Consider the following 19,916-nt stretch of genomic DNA (forward strand, 5'->3'; position numbering starts at 1 on the left):
AAGAGCGGTGGGGAGTACTTTCCTTCTGGTCTCATGTAGCCGAGGGTGAGCTGGCTTTGGGAGGGGGGATAGGCTGGGTTACCTGGAGGAGTGCTTGCAAGCCTTGCTTTTCATTGTTCTTTGAAATCGTAACACCCTTGCTTTCTCCTAAACACAACCAACATGACTTTTCCCTGGCCAAAGTAGTGTCTCTGCTCTGAAATGATGACCAGATTTACATGGGAAGTGAGTATACAGGCTGATGCTCCCAAAGTTTAATGTTACATTGTCTTCCTGCGAGCATGGCGGGACGATGGGGTAAGGGTGGGGAGGAAGACTGAGTGAGTAAGTGTGATGTACCTGCAGCATCCAGCTCTTCTGAACGGTTTCCATGAGCTCCGATTTAATCTCCTAAGCTTCCACTTAGGTTTTTACTTCTCTGTAAGAACACAGTGGTTCTGAAGTGCCTGACTGACAGAGAAGGATTTAAGGAGAAAAAAAAAAAAAGGTAGAGCTGGCTTCCAGGCAGTTTCACTAATTGCAGCTTATTATAAATTTAACAGATGAACTGTCAGTTTCTTGAAGGTGTGTGATCACCACAACCTTTTCTTGGATTCTGCGCTGGCTATAGAAAAAAAAATTAACTTCTAAGGTGCTAAGCTAATGTAGTGCATTTCATCGCTCAATAAGGTGTTCCGAGGTTTACAATTTGCAGGCTTCATTATTTCTTTTATCACGTCTTTGATAATATTGGGTTGCGGTCTAAAAGATATCTTTGCTGCGTTTTTTTAATATATTTGTATTTACTCAATGATTATTGTAGGAGTTGTGGAAGGATTTTATTCTTCTCAGAGTCTGCTTCAAGTGAGTGGAGATTTTGCCTTTCAATAAAACGGGTCATTTTATTACTTTTTCCCTAAAAAATGTCTAATTTGATAGGCACAGTAGGACTGAAATAATACTTTTTATCACTTGAAATTTCTGGGTATTTCATAGCTTCTAAAATAAATTCTGTAACTTGAGAAGCTAAACATTTTTAAGTAGTTCATCTATCTGATGTGAGATTTCTAAAGAAGAAATATAAATATAGCACTTTCCTTAAGGTGGAAAGCATTCTGAATTTTCTGGGTTGGTGGTAGCTTTTCCTCCTGTTCTTGTGACTCTCTGTATCATGCAATCCTCGTATTGTCATAGTCCCTTTGCATTGTCAAAACCCTCCATAAAATCTTTGATTTTCTTTTAATTTCAATCTCTGAAATCACACTTAGATTTTATATTGGCTGCGTTTCTGTTGTGTGACTTATCTGGAGGAGAGCACATCTGGGCAGCTTTGCTTATACCTCTGCCTGTCAACTGGCCGATCGGAAAGATGTTTCCACCCTGAAAGCTGATGTCTGTGTGGTGTGTGATGGCCAGCGCTGGTTGCGGAGTCATCTCTCCCCCTTTCTTCCCTGATCCTTCCCATGCAAAAAACAGTTTTCAGAGTATCAGCCACCTAGCCCTCATCTGCTGTGATCCTTTTGGTGAAACTTTCAGTGGGAGGAAATGGAAGAAAATCGTATGTTTATTTGAAAGTGATGGTGCAAAAAGAGAGAATCACTGAAGTTGAGGAATTTCTAAGAAAGCAAATAAAAGCATCGGCACAGAGGTCAGAAGTCAGGGAGGGGACGGAGGCAAGTAAATACCTTTTTCTGGTAAATTTAATTCACACTTTTTGCTAAATGTAAATGATAGCTTAGAAAAAAAAACTGCTTGGAATACATACTAAGTGATGTTGCCAGGATACTTCCTGATCATGTTAATTAAACTGTCCCACAGATTTGGCTTAATTACTGCATAATTTGCATATTGGAAATGATGGTACGCATTACTAAAGAAAGCTCCTATTCTGTTAGCAGAAAGAACGTTGCACATGAATTAATTTCTAGGGGAAGGAGTCTCTAGACTCATATAATGAAGTATCTTGAAAATAAAGTTAAGGTTTTTGATAATGAACTGACATATATCTCATTCCTTTTTGCAAGATCACATTTTATGCTTTTTCCACTAAGTTCCTTAGAGACCTTATCCTAACAGCCTTTGTCTTGTTGGCTATTTCTTTAATTACAAGAACCACTGTTGCTTTCAGGGTTGCTGGGGGTGAACCAGATATTAGTTAACTTGTGTACAGTGGCAGAACATTTGTCTCGAGGCCCACATTTGATACTGCATGTGCATTGTTGGTGATGCACTTCACCACCCTCCCATGTTAAACTCACTATTAAGCTATCAGTTTCTCCTTGTCTTGGTTTTGTTGTTTGTGGTTGGTTTTTTTTAATTTCTGACATGTGTCTGGCATCTTGCTTGTGGAGGCCCGAGGCCAAATGGAGAAATGCAGAAATACCTCTTTGCTCTTCCAGTCTGAGGGCAAGGTGTTGCTGGTGGATACCCTGCTTGGAGGCCTCGGACCATCCTGGGTGCCTGGCGGGGCAGTGGGAGTAGCCATGTGCCTCCACGCCTCTGCCTTTGTAATACTGAAAAAAGTAGATTTTACATCCACATTTCTGCCAGGGTAATTTTATAGCTCCTGTCCTTGCTGTTGCTTTGAGTTCAGTGACGTTCCTGCAGCCGTGTTTAACTGCGGGTCCGTGATAGTGCTTTGGAAAAAGAAGATAAAATGTTGAAATTTCTGCATGAAGTAAGACAAAATAGAGACTGTTTTGTTTTGGGAAAAAAATCTTCCGAATACAGCAATTTCCTAATTTAGACTGCTAATTGCTTTGGATGATATCGTTGCTAGGATATACATTTCCAATGTGGCTTCTACTTTTTAATTCTTTTTTGATTTGTTTCTAAACAGGTGATCATAAACAGCACAATCACACCTAACATGACCTTCACGAAAACATCACAGAAGTTTGGCCAGTGGGCGGACAGCAGAGCAAATACTGTCTTTGGTTTGGGCTTTCCCTCCGAGCAGCAGCTGACAAAGGTATGGGGGCTCACGGAATTTCTGCAAAACCTGTCTTGTTTCTTATTAGTGAAGAACTGCATATACCCATCCGACCTCTTCTGAGCTGCATGCTTCTGCAAGTCCTCTTCATCTGTGCAAGTTGCTCATCCCGTATAATTGCCTGATGTCTGTATATACAGAAGCAGTCAGTATTGCAGACTTTTTAGGCAAAACTATAAATTAAATTTGACCACAGACAACGGTACTAGCAAGGTGATCTTGATGGTATCTTGCCTAACGTGGCTGAAAGTATTTGTGTTTTCAGATGTTTACAGAAACAACCTGAACTCTGTAGTATTTTTTGGCATCTCCCTGGGCTATGTGCTCCTTTCAGCTGAAAGCAGCACCAAAAGCAAAGGGAACCACTGATATGCCAGGACTGTTGGGTGGCATTAGGGCTACTTAATGTGTCTGAAGGAAGAGAGTTGCTCTCCCAGATTCAGAAATGTGCATTTTGATGACTTGCTGCCGTTGGTAGCTAACCGAGGTAAAGGAGTTGCCAGCCCCCAGGGCCTGCTGGTGCCCTTGTTTTGCAGATACCACTGCTGGTGGGGCTGTGCTCTCAGAAGGCTCAGTAAACTGATCTGGGTTAAAACAATACTGCATTTTTGGCATTTCAGGTCAGGGGTGTGATTTGCAGCCCTGACCCAATGCTGCATTATCACAGACCTGAGGAGGTGGCAGTGACGGGGGGATGAGTGGCCGGGGAGGTCTGATGCCAGGTTTGCTGGCAGAGCTGCTTCTCTCAGAGGGCAAACCTGGCCGTGGGTTTGGTATTAATGCAACATTTCCCCGGACCAGGGGACTGGCTGCAACAGCAGGCTTGCAAAGTCTAGACCTGCCTCTTGTCGTGAATCCTCTGTCATTAGATTAGTGGTCTTGCCAAGTGCTTATCAACAAGCTGAGGTGTTTGTTTGTTCATGTAGTAAAAACCCCTCTACTTGTCTAACACACAGTTGACACCTGAAGCATGGCTACTTGGCACTGGGTTTTGTCTGTTAACTCAACATTGTGTCCTTGGGCATGGCACAGTCTCTCATGTTGCTGTCCTCTTGTGTGCTTTGATAAGAAAAGAATTGGGAGAACAAGATGTTTCCTGTAGTGTCTAAAATAGCAAAGGCAGACCTTTGCAATAGAAGGACTTCTTCATCAACTCAATTGTTATAGGAATTTATTATACAAAGTCTGTCTTACTGAGTTTTTGCTATTTCCAGAGAATTGCATTTTTTGCAACCGTTTGCAACCGTAAAGCATATTTTACTTTTCATGTTAAATTATTCTTGGACTTGGGATGTCCATAACGGTGCCATGGCGATAATCTGCTCTTCTGGGATGCTGAGGCCACCCAACCAATCACATGCAAAACTGTTCTTAAGAATGAGGTGGTGGTTATGTTTTATGACGCTTACTCAAGTGTAGAGGACTGCTTGTATCACCTATGCATATTCTCCCCTCCTGTGGCAAAGAGGTGTTCATAGTAGCTAATAAGTAGTATGAGAATATGGGAGGATTGAGGTGGACGTAGGGGAATAGTTTGTTTTGAGTATCAGTTAAGCATGATACAGGGCAACTTTTGGACACCAAATGAAATAATTAGCACCTATGGACAGTAGGTTTTAATTCCAGATTACTGAAGTTGCACCTCTGCAATATGACAGGTGACCACATGGTACCTCAGTGCAGGCTGGGGTTAAACATGCTCCGTGCGTGGAGCAGATGGTGCTGAGGATGGCTCAGGAGACAAGAGGTATAACAAGGCAGGAGGTACATTTTTAAATCCTTCCATCCTACTCAGAGAGATTTTACCATATTCTCCAAAACTGTCCAAACATGTACTTAGAATAAATTTAATGCTGGAATCTGAAAGCAGCTATTTAACGTGCCTGTGGCCAGACTAGAGCCAATCTGAAAAACATGTCGTGTGGGCACAGGGGCCTCGGCACCAGGTGCGTTACTCTCCAGATCAGTTTGCACGTCTGTTTGCACTGCACGATCTGCTGAAGAGCCCACTGCCCACAGCCTTCTACTTGCAGGAAAAGCTTTCCAAATCAGCAGAAAGACTTTTCTTCTGGTCAGAATATGGAAGGGGAGTTTAAGGAGAGCACTTCTGAAAATGTCTTGAGATGATCTATTAAACAAAATAAATCTGACGGTTATCTAGCTAGAAGATGTAAGAAAAGGTGATTTATTGCCACCATGCAAAGCGATGGGACAAAGATATCCCTTATGCTCCTCAGTTTAATTATTGAATCATTAGTAAGAAAGATCAGAGATGGTGGAGAGATTACAGATGTATAAGTGTATTGGGATCAGTAAAATCAAGTTTCATTTTATGTTGATATCATTAAACTCTTATAAAAGATATAAATTAAAGCTTGCCAGTTTTACTGGAAATAATTGAAGCTTTTAGTCAGGAATTGGAAGAACACACTAAAACGCCACTAAACCAGAGATCAATAGCCCTGGCTTAAAATAAATAAATAAATAAAGCTGAAAAATGTCTGCTGAAAACAATGAATAATAATGAGACAGGAGAAGAGGTTAGCATGCCTAAAAACGTCTGCATTTTTGAGTATATTGGTTGGCCTAAAAAAAGATATTGCCCCTTTCTAATGCCTTGCTTCTCTTGAGATACTTAAGCATTAATCCATACCTATAGGGAAAAGCAGTTCAAATTAAACATAAGCCATTAATGAAAACTGCATTCAGTGACCTAGTAACCTAATTACCATTCACATTGATTGGGAGAATCCCAGGGCTTAAAGTTGGTGTCCTACTCAGGGTCCTTTTCCCCTCTTGCAGGACTCGCTGACCCTCCTTTGCCCCCTTCCCACCCTGTGCCTCAAGGCATTATTCAAACATTGCTACAGCCAAATCCAGACAGGAATCAGAAGAGAATTAGTGGTGTGCCTGGATGTGCTGAAAAGGCAGGGCTGGTGCTGTAAAGGTAGTGATGTCTTTTTGCACATGAAGCAGTTAAATAAAATTTCTGCAGTCATACAGGATGCTTCGAGCCAGACGTGCTCTCTGAGGAGCTGGAGGTAGTCAAGGGCATAGGGACAAGGATTTATACAGGTGAGAAACCCAGTAAACCCAGACTTTGCACATTGTAAAGCAACTGTATCCAGCATCTGGGGAGCACCAGACTCTATTTCTCTGCAAGCGTGCACATTATGTGTATGGTATTTGCCAGGCGCTGTGTTGCAGGGAGGAAGCTGGGAGCAGAGCCTGCCCCTGCCCCAGTGCAGCCCCCCGGGTCCAACCGGCATCGCTGCTGGCAGTGCACTGTGCAAATTACCAGCCGCTTTCTGGAGTAAATAGTCTTCTTTGCTGCCGATCTGCCCAGTACCGAGGGCTCATGCAGAAAAAAGCAACACGTGCGTTGTGGGTCACGGCACAGCAGTGCTTCCCAACGGGAACGTGGCATCACCCAGCCTTCTGCAAACTGAGAGGGCGATGAAATATTTATGAGACTGCTTTGGGTGGGAGCAGCTGTTTCATCTACCTGACACTGGCACAATTTGTCAGTAGGAGATGTAAAATATTATGTTAGATCAGGAGCTTAAAATTTACACATACAAAATAACGCTTTTTAATGTATAAAATGTTAGGAAGGTTTATTTAAATATGTATATATTTCTCCAGGTGACAAGCTGCCTGCAGATTTGAACAGCCTTTAAATAATTTGCGCAGCACACAGTAGCATCCTTGAGTCCCCATTAAATTTCACTGGCCGAGACTCATCATCAGCCAGGGCCCATGGGCTGCAGCAGCCTGAGACTGAAAGGCTTCACAAGTGTTGGTAGCAGCAAATCTTTTCCATATTGCAGCTTGGTCTCACAGCTTCCCGCAACATGGGAAGACATGTCAGGTAATCCATGAGGGACCATTGGAGTGGTCTTTAGCTGGCATTTCTCCGACTCTGGTCTTGTCTGGACAAGGGTGGAGGAAAGGGAAGATGAAAGGAGTGAAGATGGACGGAGAAGGAGCATGATTATTTATTTTTTTTTTAGGTTTTTTTAGATATTTTTACATTCATTGTCCCTCGAGACCACATTTACCAAGTTTTCATTTGCTAAATAGAAGATTATTTCACTTTTTAACTAGAAATTTCACACTGAAAAAGCACTCCCTGTTGTTGCAACGGTTAGATAGCTCAAAGCCGACTTAGATCTTGGAGGTGGCACATGATTTTTTTGTATCAGTGATTTGTCCATTATTTGTGTTTGGGGCAGAAGAAATCGGTTAGTGGAGAGAAAGCATCTCTACTTTCTGCCAGTGATTAGACGCTGTGGCCGTGCCGTCACTCTCGGAGATGGCCTCGGGATCTGACTAGCTTCAGCAACGCCTGGTCTGCTGCTGTAGCAATTAGCACTGGTAATGCAAGACAAGTTTGGGCTGTCACCACCATGTTGCTGCACTCAGAAGAGTAATCAAGTGAAAGGTTTTAATTTCGTAACAAGCCAAGTGATCCTCTGTAGCTTTCAAAAATAGACTGTTAGTAAAATCTAGCAGGTATTAATTAGCTAAGAATTAAAAAGAAGTGGCAGCAAAACTCTTCATGGACTGACTGTTTCCAAGTGCATGGGGTAAACAAAAACCAGAGACAGTCTTTCACCGCTGTTTCTGTTACAGCTGTCTTTACATTCATAATAACAATAAGAATGAAGGGTAATATTTTGACTATTAAAGCTGAAGATCTGTCACTAAGATGGGGAAAAAAACGGTTATTTGTACTTGTTTCTAAAAGCAAATACGTTAAATACGTGTGTTGGTAAACTAGAGACATGGCTGAAATCTATTGTGCAATGAGATCATTGTTGGTTTTATATTGAAAATTAGCTTTGCTCACTCATATATAATTTTTTATTACGGAAATGTGGAAAAATGTCCTTTTCTCAGCTCGCATAATTTTTCACAGCAGCCTCCTGTGTGCTTTGTGAAGATAGCTGCAAAAATAAAATTTGATAGATCACTTCCATTTCTTTTCGTCTTTTCATATTTCATATAGGCCATGAAGAACCCTCATAAATTTTTCATACTTGTCCATAAAGATTTATTGTAAAAGAGACTCAAAACAGCCCTTTACTATTTGCAAGAAACCCAAGTGTTGAACTTACTGTTGATACAATATTTTAGAAATAATCAGTTTGTTATAGCTGTTTTGTCACAGCAGGAGATACATTTTGTGTAAAGTTGGAGTTAAATCACTTAAGCGAAAATGCAATGTTCCTAATGCAGTTGTTCCTAATGATCTTTATAGTGCTACAAAGGTAATCAAGTCATTTGTGTGTGTAGTGACTGCACATGCCATCAGATAGGAACTACTGCCATCAGAGAGCGCATACTTTGCATATGCAATTTCAGCTGTTGTATAGCAAACAGCTGGATTCGGGAGCTCGATGTTCATTCATAAGCAGCATCACAGATCGTAGTCTACACCTGAAATTTCAGTCGGCTTTGAGAACGTGCTTGTCCATGGGATTTAAGAATGATGTATGAGTGTTTGCTGGAAAATTCCATTTGTGTAGGTTATACAAAACAGGTGCCTCCACATAAAAATCCAGATTTCTCTTAGACCATTTGGAGAAGATTTGTTTTATCAGTCTTTATAGCCCCAGTATTTTACTGAGAGAGAGCATACTAAATGCCTGCTGTAAATCTAAAAGTTAGAAGATAAGATTAGTAAGTGGATAATGATTCTTCCCATTCCTTGACTATAAAATGTGATTTTTTTCATGCTTTTATTTACAGTTTTGTCATAAGTGTTCTGAATTATCCAAGGATATAATGACAATCCTTTTATTCATAAACTGCAATAAAATAGACCTATTTATATTTTTACATTTCATACGTCTTTCCTTTCTAGCGTTTCAAGTTCCTCAAAACACAGGCAAGCAAGACCAAGGTGCTTTGGCAGAAAGACAAAGTTACTCATTCTTATACCGGATACATCTTAATTAAAAAATTAATTATGTATTATGCCTTTTCTTCCATCTTTGCAATCCTCCTTTTAAAACTTTAAACACCATTTAAAGTGTTTAAAGCCCTGCAACCGTGACTGGCTGTGATAATAGTTATATTTCAAAAGTGCCAGTCTGGCTTTGGAGCAAATGTCCTACAGTATCTTGTAGAGATTGGGATTGTCACTTTTCATCTTTATCCTTCCTTTCCCCTGCCTCCCCCAGTTTGATGTGACCCTCTTACAGGAAGCATTCAAGTCTTTCCTTGAAGTCTCCCTTTATTTTTGCCAGTAATAAGAACATTAGACTAGGAAAGCTGTGTTTTCATTTGGCCCCATCGTACATTCAGATCTACCTTCTCATTTTTTCTATGTCTTGATAATCCCTTGCTTGCATCCTGCAGATGAACTCATTTGCATTCTTTAATTTAATTGACTTGCTCTTAGGAGCAGAAGACTGATAATTTTTTTTATCCAAACCTATGTCTTTAATACTTTCAACTTTAATAGACTGTCAATACCAAGTGAAACAGAGGAGGGGGAGGAAATAAACAAAACCAAATCAAACCAGGAGACACTAATAGTTCCTTTTATTCTCCATGAGTTTTTACTGTGATCGGCCAGAGCTACAGAGATGTCCCTCTTTTAGAAACACCCCCATTCCTTTTGAAAGAACCTCCCTGCCAAAGAATTAAAATGTTTTTTCCTGCCAAAAATTCAAAATTATCAGAATGAGTTGTTCACTTTTGGAGGTCTATGAAGCATATAAAGACAGAAATCTGAATGGTTTAGTAGGTGATAAATCATTTTAATAAATATCTTTCATGCTTTTTCCAGTTTGCAGAGAAATTCCAAGAAGTAAAAGAAGCTGCCAAACTAGCAAGAGACAGATCTCAAGAGAAAACTGAGACCTCAAGCAATCATTCCCAGGTTTCTAATTTAGCTTTAATACCTGCATGCATACGGGACAAATAATTTAAAGTTAAATTTTCTAATGGACTGTACCAGCTTCTGGCAGCAAGCTTAAAGTGTATAAAATGAAGATTGCTGAAGGTAATTGTCAGCCGCTGGGCATTAACATTGTCAGAGGAATATTTTTCATCTATTCATGCTCTTTGCCTTCATTTATGTCTAATTTTTTCAGCAATTCTTGAGCTGTTATCACTTTTTTAATAAGAGGGAAAGCTGTACATCCTTTGATTTGTACTGTTACGCATACTTTGGTCACTGGAAAGTAAGTCAGTGTAGTGCTTCAGCAGACGGTAAATGAGATACTTCTTTTTGTCGTCTGTCTAATCTACTTTTGTCGGAGTTTGGTTTGCCAACAGAGAGACTGACTTTGTGGCCACATTGTTTCATTGCCTTGGTGTGACTAATGGAAAGCTGTGGGGTGGGAACAGAGGCAGTGCTTGCACTGCTAATTTTACAATACGCTTTTCTAGACAGCGTATAGCCAAGTGCCTCCATGTCCAGGGAGATCCAAGTTTCTCACAGATTGAGGAAACTGAGTGTTGTCCCGGTCTCTCCCTATGTTTGACTGTAATTTCGTACGCATTGCAGTAGGTAAGAATGAACCCCGTTCAGTGCGAGTTCTTGGCCTTGGCTCATGTTTGGAGGAAAGTTAGATGAATTTTGATCAGAGAGAAATTCAGCTGCATGGTCAGAAAAAAAGTTGTTGAGTGCTCTTAGTCTTGCAACTAACCCCCTTTGTGGGGTCCACAAAGATCAGTCTGAGAAGCTGACTTTGGATACTCATTTTTATTAAGACTTTGGTCATGATCTTTGTGGTTCACCTTGTTTATTCTCTCTTGGCAAACGGCACTGAGCAGTCTATGAATGTTATCTCTTTGGAGAAGCAGTATCTTCTTTTCTTTTAATTTTTGGTTTGGACTCTGTGTGCTTCCAGGTGCACTGTATTGTTTTATTATCTTAAAAAAAGCAAACAACCTTTAGAAAACACAAGCCTTGTCAGTTAAAACACTTTAAAATTTTTTTGAATGCTTTAAATTTCCATTTTGTGTATCATTATCATGTTTTCATTCTTATTAAATAGACCAGGTTTGCAGCCAAGATGTAAATGGTATGTGTTTGTTACCACTGTTCTGCCAGGAGAGCGTACCCAGCCTAGGTCTCAGCAGGGTGGCGTGGGCTGAAGATTACAAAGAAACTGGTGTTGTGGTGTTGCAGGAGATGCCCAGTGTTCATCTGTGTGTTGTGCTGCAGGAATCCGGACGTGAAACACCATCATCCACTCGAGCATCTAGTGTGAACGGGACAGATGACGAGAAAGCATCACATGGTGGTCCTGCTGAGGCACATCTCAAGTCTGAGAATGATAAATTAAAAATTGCTCTAGCCCAGAGGTGAAGTTCCTTTAATACCTATATTGCATTGGAATAGCATGCTGTAATTATCTGATGGCTAATGTTATTAACAGAAATTATTCAAATGTAATTACACTAATTTAAAATGATGCAGCAGAATGGACGAATGAGCAGATTTTAGCAAGTACATCCCAGTATTCAGTTGGGCGATATTTACCATTTAGTTTTTTCCTGATCTAGTTTGTGATGAAATAAGAACTTTTTCACTCTGTTGATGCTGATTCTTACAGCCACCTTCATTTGTGAAGTTTTAGAGCTACAGAAATAACATTAAAGCCATGGGGGACCAATTGCTACTGATAACGTGTGATGCCAATCTCTTCTTCCTCTTTGAGGTTGCTACATTTACTTTGATGAAAATAGATATGGATATTTAAAGTTATAAAAGGGAATGAACTCAATCATAGAAAGTTGAAGTGAGAAATATAATTTCACTGGGCTGCTTAGAAGTCTTAGGAGGATGTTTCTAAAGCTGTGGACAATGCCCCTTGTAGTCACATTTTTTGCTATTTGCTTTGATAAATTATTTGAAAATGCTGAGAAGAGTAATTTGCAGCTGTAGTGAAAATACAGGTGTTGGAATATGCAAAGTTACAACATTAAAATAGAATAATTCTCTACTGGGATCTTGCCTTGTCTGCCTCTTGCATGTGAATATATCGGTGAATGGAAAGAAAATCTAACAGGATCAAGCTACTCGTAAAAAGCTATTTAAAAAATAAGGCAGCAGCACCATAAGCAGCGTTACCCAGTGAGCAATTCTAAGGTTGCGTATATTATATTTGCAGTACATCATCTCTCTTTATTGACATTTCAATAGCGTAACCTATTTCAAATCATAACATTTTCTTGTTCCTCCTGCCACAGGCAAGTAGCAACTAGCATGTGGGGACCTTCAAAAAGCCTTCCTTCCATTCACTATCTCATGTCGTGCTCTGCACTGCAGCTTGAAGCTTTGGGGAATGAGTAGTTTAATTCTTCAGCATTATGTAACACTTTTATATTTAATGCTGAGCATTAAAAAAAAATAATCAAATATAAGTAGTGTCAACCCTCTGACATCTTCTGTTCTGAATTATCGTACCATCTGCAAATGTGTAGAGTCGCTTCGTTGCGTGGGTACCAGGTCCCCAGGCTGTGCTCAGCGAGGCCCAGCCGCCCCGCTCTGGAGGTGAGCACGGACTGTGCACAGCCCCAGAGAAAACCCCTGTTTGCAAACACTGGAGATTATGTACATCTGAGTATGCTTGATCTTATAACAACAGACTATTGGTAAACATGCACCATGGGTGGATGAGTTTGCAGTCAGGTAAAGACTAATGATCCACAGGATAATAAGGTGAAGCCTGCTAATGGCACCCTGGTTTTCTTAGTTCATCCAACGTGAAGAAGTGGGAGACGGAGCTACAGACGCTGCGGGAGAGCAACGCCAGGCTGACCACGGCACTGCAGGAGTCCGCAGCCAGCATCGAGCACTGGAAGAAGCAATTCTCAGCCTGCAAGGAGGAAAATGACCAACTCAGGACCAAGGTAGCAGAGCGTACCCACAGGAGAGCCATGTCTTCCAGTCCACAAAAGAGCCATCTCTTCCAGTTAGCCACTCCTGCCTTTGCTCTTTCTCTTGGATTTCTGATGCTTTATCTTTGTGTGTGTTAGGAGATGGATTTTGTCTTTGAAAGGGAGGTGGACAGGGGGTGTTGAGGCAGCTGCTTCCCTCTGCACACAGCGGGCAGGGAAGTTCCAAGGGCTGGGGATCAGCGGGAGGACCGGTGCTGCCACATCACGTGAAGCTCCCTGCCTCTTGATTTGGGAGGATTGGTGTTGGCTGGAGCTGCTGGCTGAGGTGATAAAACAGAAAGGTTTTAAAAATGGGAGTACTATTTTATACCCCTTTCAAAGCTCATTTTAAACTGCCAGATAATGAATGAGCAGAAGCAAATCCTGATGGCGGGCAGGGGAATGAGGATGGGAGTTGCGTCCTCGGTGCTGCGGGCTGTGAGTCGGGTCCTCCAGTGCTTATGCTTCACAGTCAACAATGCTTTCATCAATAGTTCCTCTCCTGGCCAGCGCGGCAGAGGCCGGGGTCTGATCCCCTTACGTTTTTGGTTTGCTTGTTTTTTGGCCAGTGCCACGGGGTTATTAACTTCTACTTGGACAAGAACCAGTGATGAGCAGAGCAGACCTGAGGAAAAGGCTTTGCGTGATGGTGGCCTGGGTTGCCTCTTGGCACTGAAAATCCACGTGGAGCAACCTTTTCCCCAGGCGGATAGTCTCTATCTATGTGCATGAATTTTAGGTGTGGACAGTGATAATTCAGAGATGCAACCAGAGCTGTATTAACTGATGTTACATTAACAAATTAATTGTTACATGATTTGGGTTCCTATATACAGTCTCTTTTGGATAGGGGAGAAGTGAGAGCCTGGAACGGTATGTTACAAGAAAATAGCATAATTTGGTATTTTCTACTAACCACTAACTACTAATTTGTAGCTTTTTACTTTTCTGTACTGTTGCACAGAAAAGTTTTTCTCATTAATGTTAACTGATGAAACATGCCACATCTCAGTAGCTGTAGCCTAGATAGGAAGAGATTATCGAAACACTGCCTTACTACAGCTGCACAGTCATCGTACTGGTGACTAGCCAGGCTGTGCAGCAACGCTGCCTGTAGAATGCACTGTCTTTTCCTGTGCAGAGAGATTTTTCTGAGCTTTTCCCCCAAGTAGGTTCCTTGCTCGGTGCTCATGCTACGCCACTGCAGCACCCTGGGAAGTTCCTTCTCCTTTATTAATTGGGTCAGAATTTTTTTGCATATTGCTCTACCTTCAAATGAGGGAAGTTATAATCCCAAAGCAACACGAATCTGAGAATTAAAGTACATCCTTTAATGAGCTGGCCCGTCAGCCTGTGGGAAGCGCATCTCCTGGGAGCGAAGTCCAGAGCTGGCAGGAGGAGGTGTGCAGAGAGCAAAGCACCTCCCTGGGCGAGAGAACAAAGCGGCGTACGTTACTCTGAACTGGTTCTCCCCCCAAAGTTTTGATATTGTGTCCCTTGTACTCCAGCTAGAATAATGAACAACCCTTGAGGGGGCAAAGCTGGGAGCGCTGGAGAGATTTCTTCTCCTTACTGCATTAAGAAAACCTATCCCTTATAGTCCTGTGTTGGTTTCATAGCAATGCAGTGTGGATTTTATCCACAGCCCCACTTATTTTAGCAACACATTCTTGAGTAATTAGATGAGATACTGTGCGAGAGAGAATAAACACAGTCCTGGGGCTTCCTAATGGATCTGTAAATTGGCTCTTCTTAAGGAAAGAAGGAATAATTTTGTTACAGTGAGTCAAGTGCTATGATCCAGAAACAGATCGATGACAAATTAAAATTGTCCGTGCTTCCCTCTGCTCAGTGGAGCAGTGTCCCTTTACGTGAGCCATGGTCTGCCCCAGATTTTCAGAAATTTGAAAAATTTCACCTGATGTCTGACATTTCTTAAAGATTGAAGAACTGGAGGAACAATGCAATGAAATAAATAAAGAGAAGGAAAGAAATGCACAGCTGAGTAGACGTCTCCAGGAACTGGAAACAGAACTTCAGGACAAAGAGCTGGTAAGTGCCCTGAATGCAGAAATGTCATGCTTTAGGGTTTGAGAGGGTGTGTCTGCCTCTCGCTTGGGATGTAGATTTATGGACTGGCTCACCTACAGCCAGAATGCCTCAGGGTGGGACCCCTTTCTAGATATTCCATGTACAATTCTAACAGTAGTTCGGTAGAGTTCCTCAGGTTTCAATTTCATGACGTATTATGCACTGTGACAGCACACTTTAATTTGACAGTGGTTAACAAACATGATACTTCTAGGTATACGCTTTATTCCTAACATAAGAGCTGGAGTGGTGAAACAAGTTGCCCAAAGCCAGACAGATGTATGCTGAGAACAGATTCGGTTGCCAGTCCCCATGTGCTGAATTCCTATAGACATCAGGAGCATCGTTAAAAAGGCATCATTTACAAAAATCACTTGGCGTTTGTGTAACAAGTCCTGTTTCTTGTTCCGGATGGCTTGTAGTCTTCAGCTTTGCCATTTTACAATCTCCCTCTGATCTCAGGACTAATGCCAAGAGTGAGGAATTCAGATTCACTTAGAGTACCCCAGTTTGTCATTTTTGACATACAGGGTGTTCTTTTTTCTACGGAGAATGATATTGATGGCTTGGAGCCCCTGAACAGTGGGGAAAATAATGGGATCCTTGGTTTTTTCCTTCATTACAGTGACCAAATGTTCTGTGCTGGCTGAAGAGAAAAAGCTGTCAGCAGGTGCAGTAAAGTTTGCCATGTGCTATTACAGCATCTCTGCTGGTGCTTTTAAAAGCAGTGCTGTTAAGGGGTTTTAAGATGGCACAAGGAAATAGTTTAGGGAGATGGATTTTGATGCACTGTTATAAATATGTTTTCCAGCCCCATATTTCAAAGGAAAATGCCATGCTTTCTTTCCAACCTTTCTGTGGTAATAGCATGTATAATAACTCTTATTCTCTGCTGGCGTTTTCCTCAAGATTCACATTTTTATGGTACCAAATGAACCAGAAAATTGATTGACTTGTGAATATTACACGCCTGTCTTCCATTTACACTGACAATATACTAACGTGTTTTCAAACTGCATACTTACATTAGCAGGTTCTTCATTAGGTCTAAACCACCCATAAGTAACCTTTTCATGGTTTTCAATTCAAACCGGTGGGAAGCCTGCTCATGGATGCTGCTGTGTAAGAGGAGCTGCTGATATCCTCCTTATGTAGGAAGCAAGGAGAGAGAAATGTAAAGGCATGGGAATCAAGACAAAGCTATCTAGTGAAATAGTTATATTTATATATATATATATCATATACCATATATATACACACACATTGTATTATACTTTGTATAGTAAGTATAAAGCATAGTGGTGTATTTATATAGCAAGTATGTATGGTATAATATATTTATATTTGGAGATGTGAGCCCGCAGACATTATTTATGTATATATATACATATATATGCACGGGAGCTTGAGCTTGTATCTCAAAACAAAGGGTAAGTTATCCTTTCTTTCCCCTCTATCAGCAGCTGGGACATTGCCCAGATACAATTACTCTTACATTAGTTAAATTCTTTGGTGCAGTTCACCAAAAAATCTGTAGTATCATATGATTTGTCTTCTTACATTAATGTAAACTAATGCTGAAAAACTGGGAGGAAACAATAAAAACAGTTAGAGTTGTTCTGGAATTACAGAATTTCTAAAAAAGACCCAAAACTTTTTGATGTAATGGCGCTTTTGGCAAACCTCTGAAGAAAGCAACATGCCCTCCAGGATACACTGGGTTCTTGTGACGCTTGGGAGAGACTGGAAGTGCTGAATGTTGATGTACTTAAAGCAAGGGAGTCGGGGGGGCTTGAGGAGAAGCGTTATTGTCTGATTCTGTGGAAGAGCCTGACTTTGGATTCTGGATTGTGCTGTAAATTCACCTGTTAGGGAAGAAATCCCCTTTTGTAGCCAAGAAGTATGCCTTTCAGATAGGGCCGGTTTTGCTGCCGTGTGTCAGTACAGCTCAGAGAGGATCTACCCCTCTTTACTCTTGAGATGGTCACCTACAAGGGCACTTTCTGGAGGAGGACCTCGCACTGTCTTTAAGTTGCAGAGTTTCTCTTAGACCTGCAAATGTGCTTTTCAGATTCTCTGACAATCCATCTGTAAAATGTACAGGCTTTCTTTGAGCCTTTCCCTGCTACCCACGTTGGTGGTGTCACTTGTGGTGTTAATGTCCTCAGCTCTCCCAATTCCCATCAGAGACATGGTCTCCTATCAAGTCACATTGCTCTTTTCATGAACTCCTTTCAGCCAGTCCTCTCAATTTTGATAGTGATGCCAGAATCGAATACAAATTTGGGGTGGGGGGTGTTCTCAGAGCGGTACAGTGGAGGAGAGCCCATGACAGCTGTGCTCTGTAATGATGCCTCTATATATTCAGCCCATAATGCCATTGGCCTTTTTTTGCTGCCACATATCATTGAAAATTCATGTCTAATTTGCTCTTTGCTACCATCTATAAATTGCTTGTAGCATTACAGCCCTTCAGATGTCTCTCTCTTATTGAATATATCTTTTGCATAGGTATGTGGTTTAGGTTAAGATGCCATTAATACAATTAATGGCATTCATGCTAGAGATTGGATTACATAGTCTGTTTTAGAAATTCAAAGTCAAAAATGTAGTGCAAAAATGTATTCTAGTAGAAAATTAGAATGAGTTTTGGAATGCAGACATGCTATTTTGATTATTTTATATCCAAATACTGTACAGAATACAATAAAATACGCAAAGTCATTTCATATTCTAAAATTTTCATTATGTTTTAAATTGAAGCTTACACGCTTTTTTTTTTTTTTATGTTTTCAAAGGAACTGGAAGAGCTCCGAAAGCAGGGTGAAATTATACCACAGCTAATGTCAGAATGTGAATCTGTATCTCAACAATTACAGGTACAGTGTAGCAATTAAATTAATTTAAAAATAGTTGATACATTTACTTTCTTTCTGGTAGCTATATGCTTTTGCTTTTCTCTGTTCAGACTGCAGTGTTTGAAGGCAAAAGAGCTCCAGTTGGTAAAAACAAAAAATGCTAATTACATGCAAAATACACAGTGCCCTTCCCAGCACAGGAGTAATTAAATAGCTCCATTTCTTTGCCTTGCTGTTTGCAGAAATTGGTTTGCCTGGGATTGTATTGCATCTGTCTTCTGCAGATCGCGGGCTATCCTGTATCCCGTATTTCTGCTGCTCTGGGCGTATGGAGGTGCATCACAGCCACGTGTGTTGAGCAGCATTCCAAGATGTGCGGATAATTGCTGCAGTGGCACTAGGGAAAGCTTTTTGGAAAAGAGCAGATGAGCGTAGCTACATGCCACCAGGGAAAAAAAGTTCACCTGAGGATGCGTTTACGTGCTGCGTCATTCCTTCCCGGCAAAGCATGGCTGGCCGGGCTTGGCTTTGTACATGGGGCTCGTGCCGGCAGCTGGGCTCTGGGCTTTCCACCACCATCGCTTGTTAAAGTCAGGGCTTGTTTAAATGTAGGAAATTAATACATGACAGGAGAACAAATATAAGCCATCTCATCAATGAAATCAAATCCAATCCATCAAATAATCCATCACTCCGATAATCTAAATCATCTAAAAAACATTTGGAAGGCTGCTGAGGAGTGCAGATGCTGAAAATGGTTAAAATATGAGTTTTGTTTGATTCCATATGGTAAAGTGTGTTGTCTATGGGTTTTGGTGAGAATAAGCATGTGCTTACATGCATGGAATGGAGAACAATAGGCAGAAGAGCTAACGAGAGGGGAAAATGATAGAACAAACTGCGGCAAGGGGAGTGTTACATGGCTGCCCTGTTCCTCGCCTGGGTGCTCACACGAAGTGGAACTTTAAAAAAAGTACCAATAAATCCAAAGGTGCTGAATAAAGCAATATTATTCCTCAGGCAGTATTTTCTAAGCTTGTTTAAACCATAGATAATTCTGTATGTAATTGGTGGCACAGTGTCTAATTCTGCAACTGTAGCAATGACAGAAATATATGCGCAGTGCTTTATTTAAATCCAGCTGAATTTTAAGATATCAACCAAGTGACAAAATCTGATGCAAAGCATCTTTTCCAGTTAGTCTCTGTCGTTTCCTGCATGGGCTTTCATTCCTTTTAATTTGACTAGCACATGTCGTGTGCTCTCAGAGGTGCTTGTGTTAATCAGTTTGCAAAGTCGAAGCAAACTTTTACAGCCCGGCTGCCATTTGATGCTTTACCCTATTAAATACGTTCATCATTCTTCTCTATGATTCACCTTATTGTCTCTTTTGTCTTTAAGGCTGCTGAGGAAAAGAACAAAGATCTCGAAGAGAAAGTCAGAACGCTAAGGACAGAAGTTGAAGAGAGCAAACATAGGCAGACCAACCTTAAAACTGAATTAAAGAATTTTTTAGATGTACTAGACGGGAAGATAGATGAATTACATGATTTCCGACAAGGACTGTCTAAACTTGGGGTTGACAACTAGATGGCAATAGATTTTTTTGTAATCTAGGGTCTGGATGTTTGATGTTTTGTTGATCCCAAACGTGTGTTTTACAAAATATAACTAGAATGTTCCACTTGTTTGCATTCTTTTTGTACATAGAGGCTGAAAATTTGCTGTGAGGGTTTTTTGGTTTTTGGGGTTTTTTTTTTGTTTATTTTCCAAACCAATCGTGCTGCTCACTGAGTTCTGTTGAGATTAGAAACTTTCTGTATTGCTGCTCTGGCTTTGTGGGGTTGGGAACAGGTAGAGGGCTCTGTCTCAGGAATCTGGAACTAGATCTACCTTAAAATGAATATGCAGTTAGTTGTTGCAGGGAAATTTATATCTTTCTTAAGGGCTGTTGCAACCATAGAAACAGAAAACAAGTCTTTTTCTTGTCCGGACTATCAGCACTCCTAGCAACATCCTCTTTTATTCCTTGGTGGAGCAGAGAGATTAGTTGGAGCTCCTGCAGTTTGTAAAATGTGCCTGTGATGAGCTGC

The 19,916-nt window shown here is 41.0% G+C and overlaps 1 protein-coding gene across 1 annotated transcript in view; it reads left to right on the forward strand.

The window, feature by feature from the left end:
• Positions 1 to 19,507, forward strand: part of HOMER2 (homer homolog 2 (Drosophila)) — a 62,784-nt gene extending 43,277 nt beyond the window's left edge. The window contains exons 4-9 of the mRNA XM_009886163.1: positions 9,771 to 9,863; positions 11,157 to 11,296; positions 12,691 to 12,847; positions 14,816 to 14,926; positions 17,764 to 17,844; positions 19,225 to 19,507. Of these exons, the coding sequence (XP_009884465.1) occupies positions 9,771 to 9,863; positions 11,157 to 11,296; positions 12,691 to 12,847; positions 14,816 to 14,926; positions 17,764 to 17,844; positions 19,225 to 19,413 (771 nt within the window). The 3' untranslated portion in view covers positions 19,414 to 19,507. The remainder of the gene's footprint in view (positions 1 to 9,770; positions 9,864 to 11,156; positions 11,297 to 12,690; positions 12,848 to 14,815; positions 14,927 to 17,763; positions 17,845 to 19,224) is intronic.
• Positions 19,508 to 19,916: the final 409 nt, after the last annotated feature.

The sequence above is a fragment of the Charadrius vociferus genome, unplaced genomic scaffold (genome assembly GCF_000708025.1).
Source record: "Charadrius vociferus isolate BGI_N301 unplaced genomic scaffold, ASM70802v2 scaffold365, whole genome shotgun sequence".
Classification (NCBI taxonomy): Eukaryota; Metazoa; Chordata; class Aves; order Charadriiformes; family Charadriidae; genus Charadrius; species Charadrius vociferus.